Source organism: Leptonychotes weddellii, chromosome X, assembly GCF_054177405.1.
Source record: "Leptonychotes weddellii isolate Sample4059 chromosome X, ASM5417740v2, whole genome shotgun sequence".
Classification (NCBI taxonomy): domain Eukaryota; kingdom Metazoa; phylum Chordata; class Mammalia; order Carnivora; family Phocidae; genus Leptonychotes; species Leptonychotes weddellii.
This window is the reverse complement of record NC_138385.1, coordinates 81,912,395-81,936,741: the sequence shown is the minus strand read 5'-3', so window position 1 is coordinate 81,936,741 and position 24,347 is coordinate 81,912,395. Positions and strand designations below refer to the sequence as shown.

General features: G+C 35.9%; 1 protein-coding gene across 1 annotated transcript in view; it reads right to left on the bottom strand.

The window, feature by feature from the left end:
- The window catches only part of DMD (dystrophin), a 1,845,074-nt gene that overhangs the window by 1,190,348 nt on the left and 630,379 nt on the right, over positions 1-24,347 (bottom strand). Inside the window, exons 26-27 of the mRNA XM_081807964.1 lie at positions 20,413-20,547; positions 19,404-19,553 (exon numbers count right to left, since the gene is read on the bottom strand). Of these exons, the coding sequence (XP_081664090.1) occupies positions 19,404-19,553; positions 20,413-20,547 (285 nt within the window). The remainder of the gene's footprint in view (positions 1-19,403; positions 19,554-20,412; positions 20,548-24,347) is intronic.

Below are 24,347 nucleotides of genomic sequence, written 5' to 3'. Positions count from 1 at the left end.
TGGGGTAAGCGGGTGATGGGTACTAAGGAGGGCACGTGTTGTGATGAGTACTGCGTGTTACATGCAACTAATGAGTCGTTGAACACTACATCGAAAACTAATGATGTACTATATGCTGGCTAACTGAACATAAAAAAAAAACCAAAAAACAGAAAAACTCCAGGAGTTTTTATGAAAATGTACATAGATAATAAAATTAAAAGAAAAACCTCTACTCAACAATTCATTCCTAAAATGCTAATTTACCAATCCATACTACAGATCTAATTTTTGTAATTGACTAACTTTTAGGCCTTAACATAATATTTTTTAAGATTTTATTTATTTATTTGACAGAGAGAGAGAGTGCAGAAGCAGGGGAGTGACAGGCAGAGGGAGAGGGAGAAGCAGGCTTCCTGCTGAGCTGGGAGCCTGATGAAGGGCTCGATCCCAGGACCCTGGGATCATGATCTGAGCTGAAGGCAGATGCTTAACCAACTGAGCCACCCATTAACCGACTGAGCCACCCGGGCACCCCCAGATTTTTTTTTTTTAAAGATAGATTTATTTATTTATTTATTTATTTATTTATTTATTTATTTATTTATTTATTCATTCATTCATTCATTCATTCATTCATTCATTCATTTTAGAGAGAGACAGAACACACAACCTGGGAGAGGGGCAGAGGGAGAGAGAGAGAAAATCAGACTCTTCACTCAGCGTGGAGCCTGACATGGGGCTCAATCTCACACCCAGAGATCAAACCTGAGCAGAAATCAAGAGTCAGATGTTCAATCGACTGAGTCACTCAGGTTCCCCGGATTTATACATTAACTCCTTCTTTTGCTATTTCAATGTTAAAGGAAGGAGTTCAACTACCAAATTATAAGAAATTTAAGGGTGAGATATGTTCATACTCATTTATAAATATTTTAATGCTCTTCCTAAAGCAAAAACAATTTACCTAGTGTGAGTATATAATACTTAAATATTAATTAGGTAGTAAAATAGAATGCATATATCTGTGTCTGTGTGTGTACGTATATATACATATATATACACACGTATGTATACATATACAGAAATATAAATATACATACATATATAAATATATGCAAACATACATATGTATATGTGTGTTGATGTGTCCCTTTGTCTCTGTATCCAAAAAAGCTAATATGTTATAGCTGGATACATACAGACAAGAAAATTTTAACTACTTTTTTTGTTTGTTTGTTTTTATTTTTTTATTATGTTAATCACCATACATTACTATCTTATAAAACATTTCAGAAATGTCGCAAATAGCCAAGAAAACACTATTTATTGAAGTAGGGCAAATTATATTTAAAGATAATGATAGAATTACTACTTACAAAAACAATAAATAAGTACATCTCCATGATTCATAGTGATTAAGAATGAAACATGTTTTCAACAATCTTTGTTCTTGTGAAGGTTACATAATATTTTAGTTCCTATGTTTATAAAATAGAGGGGAATTAAATTCAAAATACAGGATGCATGCCAAAATATTAATAAAATCAAGAATCAAGGTAACTCATGTTAATTGATGGAAGGTAAAAGAAGATACCTTTCTCAGATAAAAGAAGATACAGCATATAGAGAAATAGAATAATTATTTTCTAATTGAAAAAATAAAAAGGATATACTGTCTTGTCTGTTTTTCCTTACATTAATTAGGGCTGGGCCATAGGGTTTATTATCTATGTGTAAGTATTATACAGGTGGGTTCCCCCCCAGAAATGTAATCATTCTTGTCCAATTATTCAATTAAAATTATTATGAGAACAACTATGAGCATAGTCTACTACTCAGCTCAAAAATGAAGTCACCTTGAACACAGATGTTGGCATAACAGTCTGCTTACGGTGCAATTTTTTTAAAAACAGATAATAGTTTTATCACAGAGCATTCCACCTAGAAGAGTCAAGAATATGTGCTATGGTGAGCGCTGTGAATTGTGTAAGACTGATGAATCACAGACCTGTACCTCTGAAACAAATAATACATTATATGTTAAAAAAAAAAAAAAAAGAAGATAGTAGGAAGGGAAAAATGAAGGGGGGAATCGGAGGGGGAGACGAACCATGAGAGACTATGGACTCTGGGATACAAACTGAGGGTTCTAGAGGGGAGGGCGGTGGGGGGATGGGTTTGCCTGGTGATGGGTATTAAAGAGGGCACATACTGAATGGAGCACTGGGTGTTATACACAAACAATGAATTATGGAACACTACGTCAAAAAAAAAAAAAAAAGAATCAAGATATCCAATATCCTTTCTTCCACTGTAAGGAAAAAAAGCACCAAAATCAAAACATGAAAAAATGTAATTCTAGAAGCTATATCCATTATTAACACACTAAGAATTAATTTTTTTTAATTCTACCTTTCAAAGTACTATTTATCATTGGTTAATCATCCCCAGCAAAATGTTTTTAAACCATGTTGTTCTGTAGAAATGCATCTAATTCTCTAACTTCTGAAAAATTTTGAAAGCAATTTAGGTCTAAAATTAACCAAACACATAAAATGACAACCAGGTCTGGCATCATGGTCACAATGACCTGTGCAATCATGCTTAGAAGGTCTCCATGCTTAGAAGGTCTCATGCTTGCTTTGATGACCTGCTGTCACTATCGTGAAATTCTTAATTTTAGAACAAGAACCTTGCATTTTCTTCACGTACTGGACCCCACAAATTAAGCAGCTGATCCTAATTATAATAATTTGGGGAAAATGGCCAATAGCTGTAATACTGAAATAAGAATGCAAGCTAATTGGATAAGGTAGAGAAATAAATTTAAGAAAAGCATGAAATTCAAATTAGAGGCACCAGGACACAGTGACATACTAATGGAGGGAAAATGAGGACCAAATGAATGACTTTCAAATGTGAATATAATTGGAAAATAAGATCACAAACACCAGTCTCTGAGTTGTTTCAGGATCCAATCAGATTCATCCTGGTGACACTGCCTGAAGACAATGGAAGTAGAAGTACCTTTCCTTTTGATTGTCCCAGGTTGTGTGTCTGTATGTGGGTAGTTGTGAAAAAAATTATTATTTTGCAGAAAACTGTGGAAGAAATTTGCATAACTGTTTACACTGCAAACCATTTTGCTAATACTTTGTCTATGATATTATTGGCTAACACTTCTGTTTGATCTTTACAACAGAAGAGCTTGTACTGCAAATGCTTTCCACTCTTAGTTCTTCAGAGGTACCAGTTCTCTATTCTCCCATCCCTACTTCTTCATATCACCAACACTATACAACCTATAAAAGATGCAGTTTCCTCTGAGGTATGGAGTCTTTCATGAGTAAACTTTCTCAGCCTTACTACTCTTAACTTCAAAATATCTTCGTATTAACATAATTCACTCTCTTCCATCTTTCCATTTTTGCTCATATACCCTTTCCTGTAAGACCTTGCTTTTACATGTTAAATATGTATCTCTATTGGATTTTTCCTCACATTACAAACATGTTTAAATCTTCACTGTCCTCAAAGTCAATAAAGTACCTTGTCTGTCCTATTACTCAAGTTACTGGCCCTTCTCTCTTATATTTCCCTCACCAAACATCTTTTTTTTTTTCATTTTCAAAGACATGCTAATTCTCTTTCATCCCCAGCTTTATTGAGATATAATTGGCACATAACATTGTGTAAATTTAAGATGTACAAAGTGTTAGTTTGATACTTATAAATTGCAAAATGAGTGCCACCACAGTATTAGCTACCACCTCCATCCTGTCACATAGTTACCATTTTTACATCCTGAAGAATACATTTACCGCCTCCACTCTACTCTACCACTGACCATTTCCACTTTTACCTCAATTTAACCTCACAGTTGCCCCTCCAGGACCTGAACAAGGCAACTATAATTAACAAGTGAAGGATTGAACATCAGTTGAACAAATAAATCCAGCAGTAGAGACTACTTTTTAAGGTGTTAAGTGGGTGATGGGGATTAAGGAGGGCACTTGTGAAGAGCACAGGGTGATGTATGGAAGTGCTGAATCACTTAATTGTACACCTGAAACTAATATTACACTTATGTTAACTAACTGGAATTTAAATAAAAACTTGCAAGAAAAAAATAAAGTATTAGGTTCTGCACTTTAGAGAATCACAAAGGTTCAAGAGACAACCAAAATCTAGGGAGAGGTTGACAGGTAAGTTTCATCTCCTATACAAGGCCACTCTTTCAAGACTAGGAGAAGTACCTGTTTTGCCTGGTACATAGAAATAAACACAGAGTCAAGGAAAATGAGGAAACAGAGGAATATGTTCCAAGTGAAAGAATAAGAAAACCTCAAAAAAAAAACAAAACAAAAAACAAAACCCTTAATCAAACAAAGATAAGGAATTTGCCTAATAAAGAATTTAAAGTAATTATCATAAAAATGCTCACCAAATTTGGGAGAGGAACAGATGAACACAGTGATAACGTCAACATAAAGGTAGAAAATATAAGAAAGTACCAACTACAAGTCACAAAACTGAAAAATACAATAACTGAAGTGAAAATACACTTGAGGGATTCAACAGCAGACAAGATGAAACAGAGGGAAGGATCAGTAAAAGAGAATACAGGACAATGGAATTCACCCAAAATGGAGCAGCAAACATTTTAAAAAATATATTAGCAACTGAAGATAGCTTAAGGGAACTATGGAACAACATCAAGTGAAATGATATCCTCATTATAGGGCTCTCAGAAAGAAAAGAAATAAAGGCACAGAAAACCTATTTGAAGAAATAATGGCGGAAAACTTCTTTAACCTGGGAAATGAAACAGATATCCATATCCAGAAAGCCCAGAGAGTTAAAAATTAGATGAACTCAAAGAGATCCACACTAAGACACCGAATTAAGAGGTCAAAAGTTAAACTTAAGAAAAAATCCTAAAAGTAACAAGTGAAAAACAACTTGTTATGCACAAGTTTACCCCCATAAGACCATAAGCAGATTTTTTTTTTTTTCAGCAGAAACTGTAGCCCAGAAGGTGGTGGCACAATTTATTCAAAGTTCTGAAAGAAAAAAATCTTCCAGCCAAGAATACTTTATCTGGCAAGCTTATGATTCAGAATTGAAGGAAAGAGAGTTTCTCAGGCAAGCAAAATCCAAAGGAATTCATCACCCCTAAACTGGCCTTATAGGAAATGTTAAAAGGATTTCTTTAAATTGAAAAGAACAGGTACTAATTAGTAACAAGGAAACTTTTATATATGTTAATATGTTTACCACACTGGTAAAGGTAAACATGTAGTAAAGGTAGTAGATTAGCCACTTAAAGAGCTAGTATAATGGTTAAAAGACAAAAGAAATAAAAATAACTATAAGAATTAGTTAAGGTATACACAAAACACAAAGATGTAAAATGTGACATTAAAAACATTAAACATGGGGGGGAAGTAAAAATGTAGAATTTTAGAATGTGTTCAAACTTAAGTTGCTATCAACTTAAAATACACAAAGATATCTATTTTTATATATACTGAGTAGCTGAATGGAAAGAAACAAAACAAAGCAAGACCCATCTACATGTATAAGAGACTCACTTTAGATCTAAGGATACACACAGATGGAAAGTAAAGGGAGAGAGAAAGATGTTCCATGTAAATGAAAACCAAAAGAAAGCTGATGTAGCTACACTAAGACAAAATAGACTTTAAAACAAAGACTGTAAAAAGAAGCAAAGAAGGGCATTACATAATGATAAAGGGGTCGGTCTAACAAGAGGCTATGACATTTGTACATATTTATGCACCCAACATAAGAGCACCTAATTATATAGAGAAAATATTAACAAACCTAAAAGAAAGAAATTGACAGCAATGGAATAATATTAGGAGATTTTAATACCCTACTTACAACAATGGATAGATCATCCAGACAGAAAATCAATAAGGAAACATCAGCCTTAAACCACACATTAGATCAGAGGGATTTAATAGATATATACAGAGTATTCCATCCAAAAGCAGCAGAAAACACATTCTTCTCAAGTGCACGTGGGACATTCTCTAGGAAAAATCATTAGGCCACAAAACAAGTATTGATAAATTGAAGAAGACTGAAATCATATCAAGCATCTTTGCCAATCACAATAGTGTGAAACTAGACATCAATTATAAGATGAAAACTGGAAAAATCACAAGTATGTTTGGAAACTAAACAATACGGTACTAAACAACCAATGGGTCAATGAAGAAATCAAATAATACCTTGAGACAAGTAAAAACAGAAAAACAACATACCAAATCTATGTGGTAAACCAATAGCAATTCTAAGAGTGAAGTTCATAGTGATACAGGCATACCTCATGAAACAAGAAATATCTCAATAAACAACTTAACTTCACATCCCAAGAACTAGAAAAAGAAGAACAAAGCCCAAAGTTAGCAGAAAGAAGGAAATAATAAAGATTAGACGAGAGAAAAGAAAAAAGATTAGGTTGAAAACAAATGCAGTAGAGAGTAAAAAGACAAAAGAAAAAAAAATCAATGAACCTAAGATCTGATTCTTTAAAAAAATGAACAAAACTGACAATCAACAAAAACTTCTGATGTACTATATGCTGTCTTACTTAACATAAAAAAAACAACCTGACAATCATTTAGCTAGACTCACCAAGAAAAAAAGAGAGGGCTCAAATGAGTAAAATCAGAAATGAAAGGGGAGAAGTTACAACAGACACCAAAGAAAGACAAAGAATCATAAAAACCTACCATGAACAATTATATGTCAACAAATTGGACAACCTAGAAGAATGGATAAATTCCTAGAAACACAAAGTCATCCAATACTGAAACCATAAAGAAATAAAAAATCTGAATAGACTGATTATTAGTAAGAAAATGGAGTCAGTAATCAAAAACCTCCTGACACAGAAGTCCAAGACCAGACAGCTTCACTGATAAATCAAACATTCAAAGATTTAATACTTAAGCTTCTCAAACTCTTTCAAAAAATTGAAGAGGCGGGAATGCTTCCGAATACATTTTACAACGCCAGCTTTACCCTGATACTAAACCCAATAAGACTACCACACACACATACGCACACAAAAAACAACAACAATATTATAGGACAATATCCCTGATGAACATAGATGCAAAAATCTCCAATAAAATATTAGAAAGCTGAATTCAACAATATATTAAAAAGATCATCACCATGATCAACTGAGAATTATTCCAGGGATGTAAGTGTGGAACATAATTCACAAATCAATCAATGTGATATACCACATTAACAAAATGAAGGATAAAAATTATACAATCACCTTAATAAATGAAAAAATGTTTGACAAAATTCAACTTTGATTCCCAATAGAAACTCTCAACAAAGTGGGTATAGAGGGAACAGACCTCAACATAATAAAGGCCATATGTCATAAGCCCACAGCTAACATCACACTCAATGGTAAAAAGCTGAAAGTTTTTCTTCTAAGATCAGAAACAAGACAATGATCTCCACTCTTGTCACTTTTATTCAACATAGCATTGGAAATTTTAGCCAGACTCAAGAAATTAGGCAAGGACAGGAAATAAAAATCATCCAAGTTGGAAAGGAAGAAGTAAAAAAAAAATCACTATTTGCAGATTACAAGATACTATATATAGAAAACACAAGAAACACCACCAAAAAATTGTTAGAACTAAAAAATGAATTCAGTAAAGTTTCAGGATACAAAATCAATACCTACAAATATGCTGCATTGCTATACACTAATAACAAGCTATCAAAAAAAGAATAAAACAATCCCATTTACAATTGCATCAAATAAAGGCAAAATATTAGGGAATAAATTTAATCAAGGAGGTAAAAGACCTGTATTCTGAAAACTGTCAGACATTGATGAAAGAAATTGAAGAAGACATAAATAAATGAAAAATATCCCATGCTCATTGATGGGAAGAATTAGTATTCTTAAAATGTCCATATTATCCAAAGCAATCTACAGACTTAATGAAAGCCCTATCTAAATTCCAGTCACATTTTTCATAGAACTTGAACAAAGAATTCTAAAATTTGTATGGAACCACAAAAGACTCCAAATATTCAAAGCCCTACTGAAAAAGAACAAAGCTGGAGGCATCACATTCTTTGATTTCACACTATATTACAAAACTACAGTAATCAAAATACTATGGTTTGGGCATAAAAATGGACATACAGATCAATGGAACAGAATAGAGAGCCCAGAAACAAACTCACACATATATGGTCAATTAACTTACAACAAAGGAGGCAAAAGAACAATGGGGAAAGACACTCTCTTCAACAAATGCTGTTGTGAAAACTGGACAGCAACGTGAGAAAGAAAGAAAGAGAAAGAAAGAAAGAAAGAAAGAAAGAAAGAAAGAAAGAAAGAAAGAAAGAAAGAAAGAAAGAAAGGAAGGAAGGAAGGAAGGAAGGAAGGAAGAAAAAGAGGAGGAGGAGGAGGAGGAAAGTGGACTCTGTTACATCACACAGAAAAATTAACTTAAAATGATTTAGACTTGATTGCAAGACACGAAACCATAAAACTCCTAGAAGAAAACAAATGGTAAGCTCCTTGACATCTTGATGATGATTTTTTGGATTTGACTTCAAAAGCAAAGGCTAAAATAAACCCAAAGCTAAAATAAACAAGTGGGACTACATCAAACTAAAAAGCTTCTGGACAGCAAAGCAAATCAACAACATAATGAAAAGACAACCTACTAAATGGGGGGAAATATTTGCAAATCATGTATCTGATAAAGAGTTATTACCTAAAACATATAAAGAATTCATACAAAATAGCAAAACAAACAAACAAAAACCCAATCTGAGTAAATCAGGTGGAGAGAATGTGTATAGACATTTTTCCAAAGAAGATATACAAGTGGTCAACAGTCACATGAAAAGATGTTCAAAATCACTAAGCAAAAGGGAATGCAAATCAAAACCACAATGAGATATCACCTGATACATCTTAGAATGGCTATTATCAAAAAAGCAAGAAATAACAAGTGTTGGTAAGGAAACGCTCGTGCACCATTGGTGGGAAAGTAAATTGGTGCAGCCACTATAGAAAACAGAAGGCAGGTTCCTCAAAAAATTAAAAACAGAACTACCATACAATCCAGTGTTTCCACTTCTGGGTATTTATCCAAAGAAAATGAAAACATGAATTCCAAAAGATATACACATCTTTATGTTCATTGCAGCATTATGTACAATAGCCATGATATGGAAACAATGTCAGTGTCCACTGATGGAAGAATGGATAAAGAAAATGCGATATATCTCATAATGAAATGTGATATAAAATGTGATATATGTTTGTGTGTGTGTGTATGTATATACTATATATAATGGAATACTACTTAGCCATAAAAAAGAATGAAATCTTGACATGTGCAACGACATGGATGGAGCTAGAATATATTATGCTAAGTGAAGTGAGTCATAAAGACAAAGACAAATACTGTATGATTTCACTTACATGTAAAATCGAAAAAAACAAAAAAAAATGAAATATAACAAAAGAGAACAAATACATAGAACATAATGGTGGTTGCCAGAGGGGAGGGGAGTTGGGGGTGAGGAAAATGTGTAAAGGGAGTCAAGAGGTACAAACTTCCAGTTATAAAATAAGTAAGTCATGGGGATGTAACATACATGTTAATTATAGTCAATAATAGTGTAGTGCATATTTGAAAGTTTCTAACAGAGTAAATCTTAAAAGTTTGCATTACAAGAAAAAAATCTAACTTTGGTAACAATGGTATCTAGACTTGTGCTGCTCATAGTGTATACAAGAGCAAATCATTATGTTTTATATCTGAAGCTTATATAATGTTATATGCCAATTATACCTCAGTAAAAAACGTCTAATGTCAGTCTAGGTTTCATTCCTTCATAGGGAATCTGTCTCACTCTCTGGTTGATAATATATAAATTTATCTTTGTCTTTGGAATTCTGCAGTTTCACTGCATGCAATAAGTCTGAGAGTAGATTTCTATTTATGTAGTCTGCCTGTCATACATTGTGCCTTCTGGTTAAAAGCGTTTAGTCACTGGCTCCAGAAATTTTTCTTCAACATCCTTCACATATTCCTCCATATCCATTATTTTATTCTTTTCTTCAGAATCTCCTACTAGACATAAGTTAGACGTTCATAATCTACTCCCAATATATTTTGTCTTTCTGTTCATATTTTCTACCTCCTTAGTTTTTGGTACTACATTCTGTATATTATCTTTCAATTTCCTCTTATTTTTTTCTTCAACGGTTTAATAAACATATCCTTTTTAAGTTTTAGAATGTTAATTTTAATTCTAATAGTTTTATTTTGATCTTTTCAGATCTTCTTCCTCAACTGTGTTTCATTTAATTTTCAATATAATTTATATCTTAAATATTATATCTACTTATATAATACTAATAATATGGTAATTCTAATATCTGAAATTATAGAGGAGGTGGTCTAAATTAGCTCTGTGTTCTATGGATGACTTTGCTTCATGAAGACTTATTATCTTATGCTTGTGGGTTATTTTCATTGTATGCTGAAATTTCACTAAATTTAATCTGTGAGAATACTAAGAGTATTTTTCTTTGTAAAGGATTTGGATTTGCTTCTGACCAACCTAGAGCCACTTTTTGTTAGGGTGCTATCAACCTAGAGCCACTTTAACTTAATCTCTTATCTTGGGGATTCCTTGACCCTTATCGATAATATACCCTCACATAACAGATCCCCATAAGCACAGGCTTATAGTTGTAATTTTTCAGATGAGATGAATATAATTATTTTTACCATTACTTTTATACTCAGTGGGAAGAGAAATGGACCTATTTTTATATTGGTACCTTCTGCAGAAAGACAGAATACTCCCACCTATCATTTCACGGAAGATATAATAGCTAATATTTATTGAGCAACTTTAAGCAGGTTTATGTAGAATCTCTGTTCAGCTCCCCAATTTGGCTTGAGCCTGAAACTTAGCTTTCTCTTCCAACAAAGAGAATTTTGGCCTAATTTGCCAAGAATATGGCTGGCTAGTATTAGTTTTTAACACTAGGGTAATGCAATGGTCAGTACTCATAGTTGCATTACTTCTATGGCTTTGGTTTCATCCAATTTTTTTTTTGGGGGGGTGGGGATGGCCTGTAAAGGCTAACTCATCCTTCCTTTCAAGAGAAAAAAAAAGACACTTAAAAGTGCATTTATTAGAAAATTCCCAGCATCATGATGTTTTGCAGAAGGCATTTTAGAATACTTAGTCTGCCTCATCCATGGAAATGGAAGTTAGCTTCATTTCAACATCTGTGAAGTAAGCTCATCAAATCTCCCTCATAAAACTAATGTGGGGATAAGTTTTATACTGTTTATCATTGCTTAGCACAAGGAATGACATAAAAATGCACTCCATAAATATTAACTATTACTATTATCATAAGGTGATATTTTCTAAGAAGTAAACATACTGAAAAACTCATAAAGCATATATTTTATTAGACAAATGACTTCCAAATAAAATTTTGACCTCGTGATGGCTACACTGTCACTTATTTTCCTGGACTACAATTCTTCTTTGATCAATATTTGTCCATTCTGATCTATCTGTGCTAAGGTAGATGTGATACTGGGTGAGCAATTCAAAGTCATAATTACCTGGAACAATTAATTGGTCCCTCAAGCTGCCTATCATTAAAGTTACTATTAAAGCAGAATTAACCAGTTCAGATTTTGCCTCTTCTCTTTTACTCTGTTATTTAATGTCAGGTGAAAGAATTTACAGATGACTTTGAAAGGGACAGAAGCTGGGGTGTTAATAATTGACAAGGAGGATGAAATAATCACTAATCAAGAGAACTGGTGAAGACTTTGGACTTATAAATGTGTGATTTTAATATTTAAGACTCATAAAGTGATTTCTTTTAGTCATCCCTAATACTTTTAAGCTCCTGCTGTAAGCATTCCTTAGAAATTGGGAAACCAGTGAATTGCAATATTCACTTCTTACCAGGCAGCTTTTATTATTAATAGAAGGAAAAGATCACTGAGATTGGAGGTAGTGTTGCCAAGTGGTCATGAGCCCAGGCTCCAAGTGCAAGGGGACTTGGGTCTGAATGCTTAATAGCCTCTCACTGTCTCTGTGGCTTTTGATACCTTTTCCATGTCTGTAAAACAGGCTATAAAAGACCTTAAAACATAGGGCTATTGTGACAACAAATGAAAAAATGCATGCTGAACACTTAAGCAGGGACTGGGCCTTTGGAACCATGAGACCATTAGCACTATTATTATGGAGTTTGCTGTATCATTAACAAATCTTCTGTAACTTGGTTAGTCTGTAATAAGTTGTAAAAATCAGACGATTTGGGGCGCCTGGGTGGCTCAGTTGGTTGGGCGACTGCCTTCGGCTCAGGTCATGATCCCAGGGTCCTGGGATCGAGTCCCACATCGGGCTCCCGGCTCGGCGGGAAGCCTGCTTCTCCCTCTCCCACTCCCCCTGCTTGTGTTCCTGCTCTCGCTGTCTCTGTCTCTGTCAAATAAATAAATAAAATCTTTAAAAAAAAAAAAATCAGACGATTTGGTATGATTTTTGGAGCTGTTTCCTGGTTTGCTCACCATCTTCAAAATCATTACTATGAGTAGAAAATATAGTGCCATATGATTATGAAGAGTGAACGATGGCTTTTCAAGGAATGGAAAGAATTTATTACATATCTGAATGCAAACTGACACTCCAAAATTAGGGACGGGATCTGGCATATCTCTTTTAAATATTCATAGGCAATAAAAAATCTGGCTGTTTGATTGATTTAACAGGCAATTGAATGTTACCTTCGCTCTGCATAATTGTGGCTATAAGAAACATTACATGGGCAATAAAAAAACCCCCCACAAACCTCTGACATATGCATTTAATTGAGAAGAAAATGGGCTAAGGCTCATCTTCAAGTGAAGGGACACTTTGTTTATTAATGGAAAAACTGTTTTTCTTTAGCCAACAAAAAAAAAATCAAGGAAATTACAGTTTGAAACAACGTTAGAATTTTTCACTATAACAACCTAATGCACTATAGATTTTTTTGGAAAATAAAAGAAATCAATTTAAAAACAGTTACTGTAGTCATTTTATTTCCTCAGCCCCTTAGATAATTTATCCCAAGGCTCCTTCCACACTGCATCAAAATATCAGCCTTCTCAACTAAATATTCAATGGGAACACCCCAAATGATTAATTTAGCAAACAACTTATTATGTGTTGCTCTCTTACCTAAGCAGTTAGGAAATGATCAAAGAGCCCCGCTTAGACCCTGAGAAACAGGAAAAGTCTGTTACTACCAATGCTTTTACCTCAACATCATATCTCTAAAGTCACACGAGCTCCTTAAAGACTGGCACCCACGGAATTTGAGAAGGATATTATCTCCAACATATATGGTTTTTATCAGAGCTCTAAAGCACCAAATGTGCTTTTTTTTTTCTCATTGCCAAATTACTCTCAGGTTATTATTGGCTAGATATTTCATATAAGCATAGCCAGGACTGATAGTGGTTTCAAGTTTATTTAATTCAAGTTTTTTATGGTGACTATAACATTCTGTCAAATTGACTATTGAAGTAGAAGTGGAGACCTTCCAGTTTAAGACTTAGGGGATGATAAAAAAGGCCTTTTATCAGTCTTCTGCATTTATCTAAACAATAGAGGTGTGCACATTTCATTGTTTTTCATATTGGAATATATATGTTTATCCCTGCCCCGGTGGGATACACACGCATACACACAAACACGAACAAAAAAATACACACGGCTTTGAGGGTAGGTACTATAGTACACAACCTAGTAAAAATAAAATGCCAATCATTTATTGACTACGTACTATGCTTGTAGCGCTATAATAAGCCCTTTCCACATAGTATTTTATATTTTGCTCAGTAGATCCCTATGAAACAGGAGCTGATATCATAGATGAGGATGCAGGAGCTTGGAAATATTACCCAAGGTCACATAGTCAATGAGCTGTGGAGGGATGTGTCAGTTATCAACTTACTGCCTCTAAAGAGTGATCTGCTTGTGATACTCGAATATTTCTCTTTGGGAGCTGAAGTGATGCTAAACTTTGTCAGTAGAGGACACCAGGGGAAGTAAAGATTTCTCCATTCCAGTGTGTTTGTAATTCTTTCTTGCTCCCGTGGCTCTGGGTTGACCTGTAGTATGCCTGGTGGAGCTCAATGCCTCTGTTCCCAACTATCCCATAAATTTCAGCAGCACCCTCTACAGGTGTCTTCTGGAAGCTCTGTGGGTGCCCCAGTGGCAAGTTCATCACGGGGAGGCAAATACATGGGCAGCTTCCTGGTGCCCAAGACTGTTTCCCTCAGTTCAACAGCACCAGCCACAGGTAGCTTTCTAGCAGGTGCAACAGGCCCACCACCCAGGTTCCCAGCAATTGAAGAGCATGCCCTACAGGCTACTTCCCTATGAATTTTGTCAGCACACCACTCCAAGTTTCTGTTGACATAAAACTCAGCCCAATATGTACTAGCCCTGATGGGGTCCACTCAGACCACTTCTTTGCCATCTCATGGGCTGGAGTCACACTCTTGCCAAACAGGTCTGAATCCCAGCCTTGGGTAAAGCTCCTCGCTTTCCAAGTCAGTTCCTTCCTTGAGTACTATCACTCAGCTCTAGGGGACTCTTTTTGAGTTCTCTTCTACTTTCTCTTAAAAATGAATTCCCAGTAAATAGTTAATACTTATTTATATTAAACCTTCCCTGTTCAAGTCACTGTACCATGACTAATACAAGGGGCTATTCCAATCCAAGGTTTTCTGATTCTATAGTCAATGCTTTAACAACTCAATTCAGACATAGCTGAATAGGTTTTCAATCAAAGTCTGTTTCTGAGTTGAATTTTGGGGGAAAATGCCTGGTTCCACACCAAAGAACTTCGCAATATAAGAACGTAAGTAGTTTTTGTGTTATTAAAGGTTTGCAAGAATATTACATAAATAAGGCTGGTGCCAAGGTCAGGTTAGAGAATGATCTGTTTCTAAGGAGAGAATAGATAGACTCTGCATATTGTTAAAGATTAAAATTTGGGCCTTTTCACAGCTTAGTCAAGGTTGGTTCTACAATGTGACTTTTGATTTTTTGCTTGAACTGCAATTTCTACCCTGACACTAACAGTCAAATATAAATTAGAGCACACTCCAATTCCCTAACAGAATCCAAATTTAAATGAACTTTGAGTCAGTTGCCATGTACAAATAACTACTCTTGCTCACAGCCAATAACAGTGCAACAAGAGTGAGAAGCCAAGGGACTGTTTGGAATCTCCTTTTCCAATCCCCAGTCCTTCACAGTGATAAGGAAAAAGGGTGACTAAAGTACTCAGGAAAGACAGTGGCAGGATTCAGAACTGTTTGGAGGATCCCTGCAGGTACCTCCACATCCATCTGCCCTATGGTCACCTACCCGTCTTTGGGACCTCGGAGGGGGGGTAGGCTCTTCTACTCCACACTTCTTTCCAATTTACAAACATGATCAAACTTCTCCCCCACTTAAATAAAAAAAGGTTTCCTACATACCCTCCTAGCTACCATCCCTCTTACAATCATTCTTTCTCTTCAAAACCAAGCTCCTTACAAGCATAGTGCAAACTTTGCTTTCCTCCTTCCTCTTCCCTACTGTCTTCTGTAATGCCCCAGCACTATTCTCTCTATCCCCAGGGAAACTCCATCAAAACCATTCTGGTAAATGTTATGTCTTTTTTACCCAATTCTGTCTTCATCTTACGAGGCCTCTTTATTGTAACTGACTTTTTTTTTTCATGACTTCTCTTTATACACTGCTACCTCCTAAGCACCCTGCTTTTAACTTGCGTCTCCTCATACCTCTGTGACCATTTATTCTCATTTCCTTTGGAAACACTATTTCCTCTGCCTAACTCTTGATTTTTTTTAAGATTTTATTTATTTATGAGAGAGAGAGGACAGAGGGACAAGCAGACTCTGTGCTGAGCACGGAGTATGACATGGGGCTCAATCCCAGGACCCTGAGATCATGACCTGAGCCGAAGTCAGATGCTTAACTGACTGAGCTACCCAGGTGTCCCTGTCTAAATCTTGATTTTATGTATAATTACTAAATTCTGTCCATGATTCATTTTCTTTTGGCTTACCTGGGGTGATTTCATGAACTTTACAGTTTTAACTAGCATGTGGTCTGGTATATCCCACATCTGTATAACTGGTCTGGATCACTAACTTCAGGGCTCTGTATCTCTTTTCCTGAATTATGGACTATCCTTGCTAGACACTCCCCAAGTACTCTAGTAGACCCTGTTGATACCCTACCACATAGCCCCTTAACCTCAATGGCTCTGAGTTCACCTAAAGCTATGGTGGAGTTTCTGCAAGCACTGCTACATTTCCACCTCAAGCACCCACATTTCTTATTCGGACTGCCCTCGATAGCCCAGAAGGGCAGGATTTTATGCACCCGAGGGCAATCCTCAAACAAAAACGGAGGGAAATTGGTGGATAAACACTCCAGTTTCCATAAGCTCAGTGGGACAATTCTGAGCATGCTCTGTGATACTGGTGTAGTACATGATTTCTTTAAAGCTCCTAGTAGGACTAGCCCTGTCACTCACAGTGGAAACTCACTGATAAAAGTACCCTTTATCAACCGTCCAAGCTTTCATTCCCTACTCTCCCCACTCCCTCACTTGTCCTTCTTGGTATTATACCTCAAATTAACTAATAGCACCTAAGTCCTTGACTCAGGAATTGCTTTTGGTTGGTATCAAATTTAAGCAGGCACTTCAGGATCAATGGAGATAAGAAGTGACATGTGATTTTTTACCTCCAAACTTGCTTTTTTTCTCATTTTCTTAATCTTGTTTATGAAAAATAACAGCTATGCAGTCACCTGAATCAGAAACCTAGATGCTCTCCTAGATTTCTCATTTTCACTGTACCTATCACCACCACCCTTGTCTTCAACTGATCTAAAAATACCACTTCTTCCTTGGTCTCACTACCTGCAGCCTCCCTGTCTCTTATACCACCTACTCTCCACAGTCACTGCAGAGGTAATATAATCTGATTGTGGCACCTCTCTTCTCCTTCCCCCCTTACATTCTTTTAAAATATTTATTTACTTACTGAGAGAGAGAGAGAGCACGAGCAGGAGGGGTAGAGGGAGAGAGAATATCAAGCAGATTCCACACTGAGTGCCGAGCCCAACTCGGGGCTCGATCTCACAACCCTGAGATCATGACCTGAGCCAAAACCAAGAGTCAGATGCTCAACCAACTGCAGCACCCAGGTAGCCCTTCCCCCTGACATTCTAAACCCTTCAGTGGTTCCCTGAGTGCATGGTTATAGACCAGGCTGTTTGAGAAGCATTTGTCTCCCTCAGCAAACTTGCTGATGCCTACTTGTTTAGGTCTACCTTCAGGTACTCCCTGACCTGTACCTTACACTCAGGCAAAACCAAATGGTTTGCAGATGTGCATTGATAAGCAGCCTCCTGCTTCCAATTCTTTGCATGTGTACATCTACCTGTCTGGGATTGCCCTCCTACATCCGTGCATTTGGCTATCTCCTATTCTGATTTTAAAATGTTCACAGGGCTGCCCTCTGGCTCAGTCAGTAGAGCATGCAGCTGTTGACCTCATGGTTGTGAGCTCGAGCCCCATACTGGGTGTAGAGATTACTTTTAAAAATGTTTTAAATCTGGGGTGCCTGGGTGGCTCAGTCGTTAAGCATCTGCCTTTGGCTCAGGTCATGATCCCAGGTCCTGGGATCGAGCCCCGCATCGGGCTCCCTGCTTGGCGGGAAGCCTGCTTCTCCCTCTCCCACTTCCCCTGCTGTGTTCCCTCTCTCGCTCTCTCTCTCTGTGTCAAATAAATAAAACATTTAAAAAGAAATGTTTTAAATCTTAAAAAAAAATACAATGTCATTCACAATGAATTTTCTCTAAAAAAGCTACCCCAAATGTGTTCTTGTGCTGACCCACACAGATCTGTGCCCTTTTTCTTTGTTCTCTAATCTTCTGTGATAACTTTAAAAAAATTTTTATTTTATTATGTTATGTTAATCACCATACATTACATCATTAGTTTTTGATGTAGTGTTCCATGATTCATTGTTTGTATATAACACCCAGTGCTCCATTCAGTACGTGCCCTCTTTAATACCCATCACCAGGCTAACCCATCCTCCTACCCCCCTCCCCTCTAGAATAACTTTTAACACAACTTTTTGCATCTTATAAGGATATTATTTGTTTTTATGTTCTGAACACACTAAGAAATCAGTGAATTTTTGCTTAACTAGTCAATGTCTATGAGTAATGAAGGAGAAGAAATTTTCCTACTTACTACCTAAACTTTGAACCCTGTCTCACATGTTACAGACACATGTAGTAAATGAGTATGAAACTAAACTTCATTATAATCTATTTGTTCTTTTTGACAAGTAATCCATTCTTGATTTAGGAGAGTATATGCAAAACACAATACTTTGATTGGGAGTAATATGTTTTTTTCTCTTAATTTTGATTGAAAACATTCAGAAAGAAAAAAAAGGAAAAAAGAAAACATTCAGAAAACACATGGTATAATTCTTACAGATGAACATCCCTCTGTTATATATAAATTAAAGCTCTGTAGTATTACTTGGGAGGAATAGACAACATCTAGGGTACTAAGAGAATCACACATATGACTAACAGATTGCATATAACCGTAACATGTATGTGCATGTGCTGAGAAAGGTGGGAGGTGCCTGGATGGCTCAGTCGGTTAAGCCTTTGCCTTTGGCTCAGGTCATGATCGCAGGGTCCTGGGATCAAACCCCACGGTCAGCTCCCTGCTCAGCTGGGGGTGGATGGGGGGTCTGCTTCTCCCTCTCCCTTGCCCCTCCTCCCTACTTGTGTTCTCCTGTTCTCTCTCTCTCAAATAAATAAATAAATCTTTTTAAAAAGAGAGAAAGAAAGGTAGAGAGAGAAAGGGAAAGAGGGAGAAAGAGATGAGGATACCTACACATATCGGTTAATCTTGGGTAGGGACAAGAATCCTGTGATCAGATAAGATCTGATTTTGAATAGTTAATCTAACTATTTACAGCTTGTGGACTTGAGCATATTACTGTATTTGGTATGTCTCTGTTTCCTGTTAAAACCCACCCTTTATAATGTTTTTGTAAGACAAAATGATAGAAGACACATGTAAATAATTTACCCATGTCTGGCACATGACAATTTCTAAAACCTGGAAGCCGAACTAATATTCAAAGTATTCTTTCTTTTATCTGAGAAACCTAAAAGTATTTGTTAGGTATTTATGCAAATCAGTTTAAAAAGATTTTTCACTCTTATCGTCATACCTCTTCATGCAGCTCTCTCCAACGAGAATTAAATGTCTCAAGTTCCTCATTGATCAGTTCATCCATGACTCCACCATCTGTTAGGGTCTGTGCCAATATGCGAATCTGATTCGGGTTATCCTCTGAATGTTGCATCAAATTTTCAAGTGACTGAAACACATTTGCAATAATTACTATTTCCCTTCTTTTTCTAAATATATTGAATTAACACAAAATGCTCAGTATCTTCTTATTTACATATCATTAAGTTAAAACAATTTAAAGCAATATTGAATTGGGATAATAAAACATGAAAGACCTTGTTACTTAAAAAATATGATGTTTCTGCATGTCTATCTTCATGAGCTTGTGGCAGGATTGTGGACTGGGACACTTAAAAATTATCCACAGCCACCTTCCTCTTTGATGCCCTCTACTCTTAAACCTGGAAAGGTAAAATACTCGATTTCTCAACTTCTCTTACAGCTAGTGATGGCTAAGCGACATGAATCTGAACAATACATGTAGGTAGAAATTCAACAGCAGAGTTTCCTTTCCCCAATTTAAAAAAAAAAAAAAAGGTACAACCTCTAGAAGAAATCACTTTGCCCTTCACACTTTTTCCCCCATACACATAGCTTCTCAGTGAAGCAGCCATCTTTGGATGGAAAAGCAATAAAATGAGGGTGAAGCCCTTCAATCTGATTATTTAATAGGATAACTGCATCATCACACCCTTTGTTCTGGCACTGTGTGTGCTTCAACTTTTTTTGGAAGATGCATCACATTGCTGATTCACAAAGAATGCTTGGTCAGTTAACATCTCTGAATAGGACAAGGCCAAAATTATAGTCCACCTGAGACAAGTCTCATTGTTCTTTGATAGTTCTTCAGGTTTTACAGTCATCTTGAGAAAATAAGGAAGTTGGATATATGATGTTTAGGTTCCTGCTTTAACACTCTAGATTCTCAATACTATCTAAAGTGACATTTTACATTTCCTTCACATCTCGATTAAGTGACAACTTACATCAAGCACCTTGGAGATTTCCTCAGCTCCCCCAGGAATATTTTCCATGGTTTTCAGTTTGAATTCTACTTCATTTAGCCACTTGTTTGCCTTCTCCAAGTATGACAATAACTCATGCCAGCACGCCCAAACTTCCTAAGAAAGAAATACATATCACAGATAAAGTATTTGATAGAAGTGACTCTGGGGCTTTGGAATTTTCATTTTTAAAGCTGTGAAAATGGAACATGTTTATTTTATATTGTTCACCTTTCCTTTGCAGTAGATAATTAAAAAAGCAACTAGTCATGTTGATCAGCTAATATGTTTATAATTACTAATCATTAAGGAAACATCTTATTACAAAAATTAATTAAAGAGTCAGTGATTTACTTTTTTAAATTAAAAAACTCATCAACATCACAGTCTGGAAAATAAAAACTAAAAGCATACACAAAAATGTATATATATATATATATAAATTAACATCTCAAAACCTTAACCATGCCCACTTTTCTGTGAGCTCCTTTAAACTTTATCATATGCAAGTAATATGATAGCTAACATTAAAGTGCAGATTTAGCTACAGAGCTCTTTTCACTAAACCTTACATAATTTTTCTGTATTACTAAGAAGACATATTTTTAATGAAAATCTAAAGTTTCATTTAAGTGGCTGTATTATTGTTTTCTTAACAGTCATAACTTATTGGGTAGTTAGACTATTTTTGGTTTTGTTTGCTAATAAATTTGTAGTGAGGATCACCATGAATATAGATTTTTTCTCATATTTCAAATTATTTCCTTGAGGTATATTAAGAGGAATATGACTAATAACTATTTCAAGGATATGACTACTTTTAAATGGCTTTTGATACGTATTGAACAAATGATTACTGTAATACTAAAACATAATCATATATAAAAAAGCAAAACTTTAAGATTGCAACCAGAAAATACAGAAGAGTATTCTATAAACTTGGGATGGGAAAGGATATCTTAAATAAGACATTTCGTAAGAAACAAAACAAAACAAAAACAAAACAAAAAAGAAACCTGAATAAATTTGATTACAGTAGAATTAAATTCTTCTATTTATCAAAAGACACCATAAAGAAATTGAAAACCAGCCTCAAACTTGAAGAAAGCAATTGCAAAATTTCTAACAGATGAGTAAAAAAGGAATGACCCAAGTCAATTAAAAGAGAAGAGACATCCCAATAGAAAATGAAAGGAAAACCTAAATATATGCATATCCAACAAATATATGAAAATATGTTCAACCTCATTAGCAGTCAGGGGAATGTAAGTCAAGATTATGTGGTATTTATACCATGTCAACTGACACAAATGAGAAATTTCACAATTCCAAGTGTAAGAGAAGATACAAATTAACAAAAATTTGTATTTATTGCCGGTGGGTGTGTCTACTGGAATGATCATTTTGGAAAACAATCTGTCATTCTCAGTCAGGTGAATAGTCACATACCCGACAATCCAGCAACTCTACTTTCGCATACATAACCTCAGAGAAATTGCTTTGTGTGGAAAACAAAGGCAGTTAAGAGAATGTTCATTTCATCACTTTTGGTAATAACTAAAATTTTTATGTCTGCTAACCGGAGAATGTAGAAATACATTGTAGTACATTTAAACAGAAAACACAGAAGTAAAAATGAAAATTTCATCACACAGAACAACATGGATGACTCTCAGACACAAAAATGTTGGGCAGAATGGGCAAGCCCTAAAAAACTAAATATTATAGGCTATGATATTTTGTGACGCTCAAAATAAGCAAAATTGAGCAATACGTTATTTAGGTATTCATATGAGTGTGATAAAACATTTTTAAGCAAAGAAAAATGAAGGCAAATTTCTGGATTATGAGTTTGTCTAACTGAGAAAAAAGCAGGAAGATGCAGTAGAGGATATGAATACAAAAATGGTCATTTTCCATTAGCTTTGAGATTGTAAATATTGGACAAACCTATAAATACAGTAGTGCAATCACTACCACCTGCTACCCACCCCCCCAACTCCACCAAAAATAAAGGCAAGGAAGGAAGTTTTATTCTAGGAGAAACCAAAAATTCTGTCAGATTTCCCATATTTTCACTGTACTTATAGCCCTTGCAAATGATAGAGGACATTCCCTCTCTAATTGATGAAAAGTATCAGTCCAACCTGTCTTGCCACCCTACCAACACTTCCTTAGTATTTTATGTACAGTTTATTACAGAAAGTGAAATTAAGTATTTTGCTTTAAAAGGTGATAGAAATCTTAAATCTGGGTCATTTCCAGCTCCTGCTGGACTACAGGCTGCCTTCCTTCTGGGCAAAGATCCCAGTGGGAAAATATAAATATCTCCTTAAGTACCAGAGGGTATTCTAGAGCTTTGAAGATAAGGAGATGTGATTGGTAATGTGTCTTATTAACTTTGGTGCAGACTGAGGTAATGAACTACCTTGCTGATTTAACCGTCAGGACGGATGGCCTCTTGTGTCCTCGATGCATCGGAAGGACACAGCTGGAGAGGCTGAATGTACTGGCTTTATAGGTCACCTTTGCAAAATAAAATGTAGTCAGGCAGCCGGAATTGGAGCTAAAAGCCACTTAGAATAACTGTTAAGGTTAGCAGTTTGGGACTCAAAACTGCTTGGAAATCACAGAATTCACAGTGGCTTTAAAGAGATGACAATTGAAAAAGAAAACTTCCATCCAAAATGGTAAATGGAGCTGATGTGGCAATCCCCCCACCCACTTTCGTGATATTGAAATGCTGGGTAAAATACAAAGGACAACATTTAAGTTCATCGGGTTGCTCTATGAAATATGAAAATCCTCCCAGAGCAGAAACAAAGAGGGAAGTTAAGTGCATGCAGAGGTTGGGAGGCCAAGCTAAACAAAACACTGGCATATCAGAACAGGGTATGTGACATACCAGCTAGGGTATTCAACACTAACTTGGGATGAAAAAAGGGGCACTGGTCTCATGCAGTCCAGGGAGATGGAAGAGCGTAAATTTAGGTGCCATCTGTCCTGGAAACCAGAACTATAAAATCCCCGTCCACTGGAGTAAAAGGAATTGGCAAGGAAGCTGAGAATCCTTTGGATTTTAGTTGGAAAATAAGGATTCACCCACCAGAAACTGAAACCTAAGTTTATATCACACATGAGAGTAGAACGTGACATTTCTAGGACTCTGGTAGGAACATTAAAAAAAAAAAAAAAACAAAAAAAAAACACAACACAACACAACTTATAAGGACGCTCTGACAGCCCAGAGCAGAAAGGATTTCCAGTAAAAACAATTCGTACTACAATTGAGCTCAAAAACAAAATATTACAAACCACGTGAGAAAATTTACCGCCATTTGAGGCAGTCAGTAGTGGTAATGAACGTAGAATCCACAACTTATAATCTAAAGATAACACAATTGTAAGGACTTTTATAATAAATAACTTTAGCCTGCTGTTAAAAGTTGCCAGTAAGATCTCTTTTTCTTGAGATTGGCAACTAGAGTTCACACTTAAATAAAAGGTTCCCTATATTCTGTGTTAAAAAAACTTCTGCAACATGTTTTCACAAGCTGTGGCCTAAATAGAGGGGTGTGATGGGGACGGCAAAGGGGGTATATGAGGAAAGGAGAACTAGAAAGTGAGACAAATTTTTTTTTTTTAAAGATTTTATTTATTTATTTGAGAGAGAGAATGAGAGAGAGAGAGCATGAGAGGGGGGAGGGTCAGAGAGAGAAGCAGACTCCCTGCCGAGCAGGGAGCCCGATGCGGGACTCGATCCTGGGACTCCAGGATCATGACCTGAGCCGAAGGCAGTCGCTTAACCAACTGAGCCATCCAGGCGCCCCGTGAGGCAAATTTTTTTAAGATTTTATCTTTTAAAGCAATCTCTACACCCAACGTGAGACTTGAACTTACAACCCTGAGATCAAGAG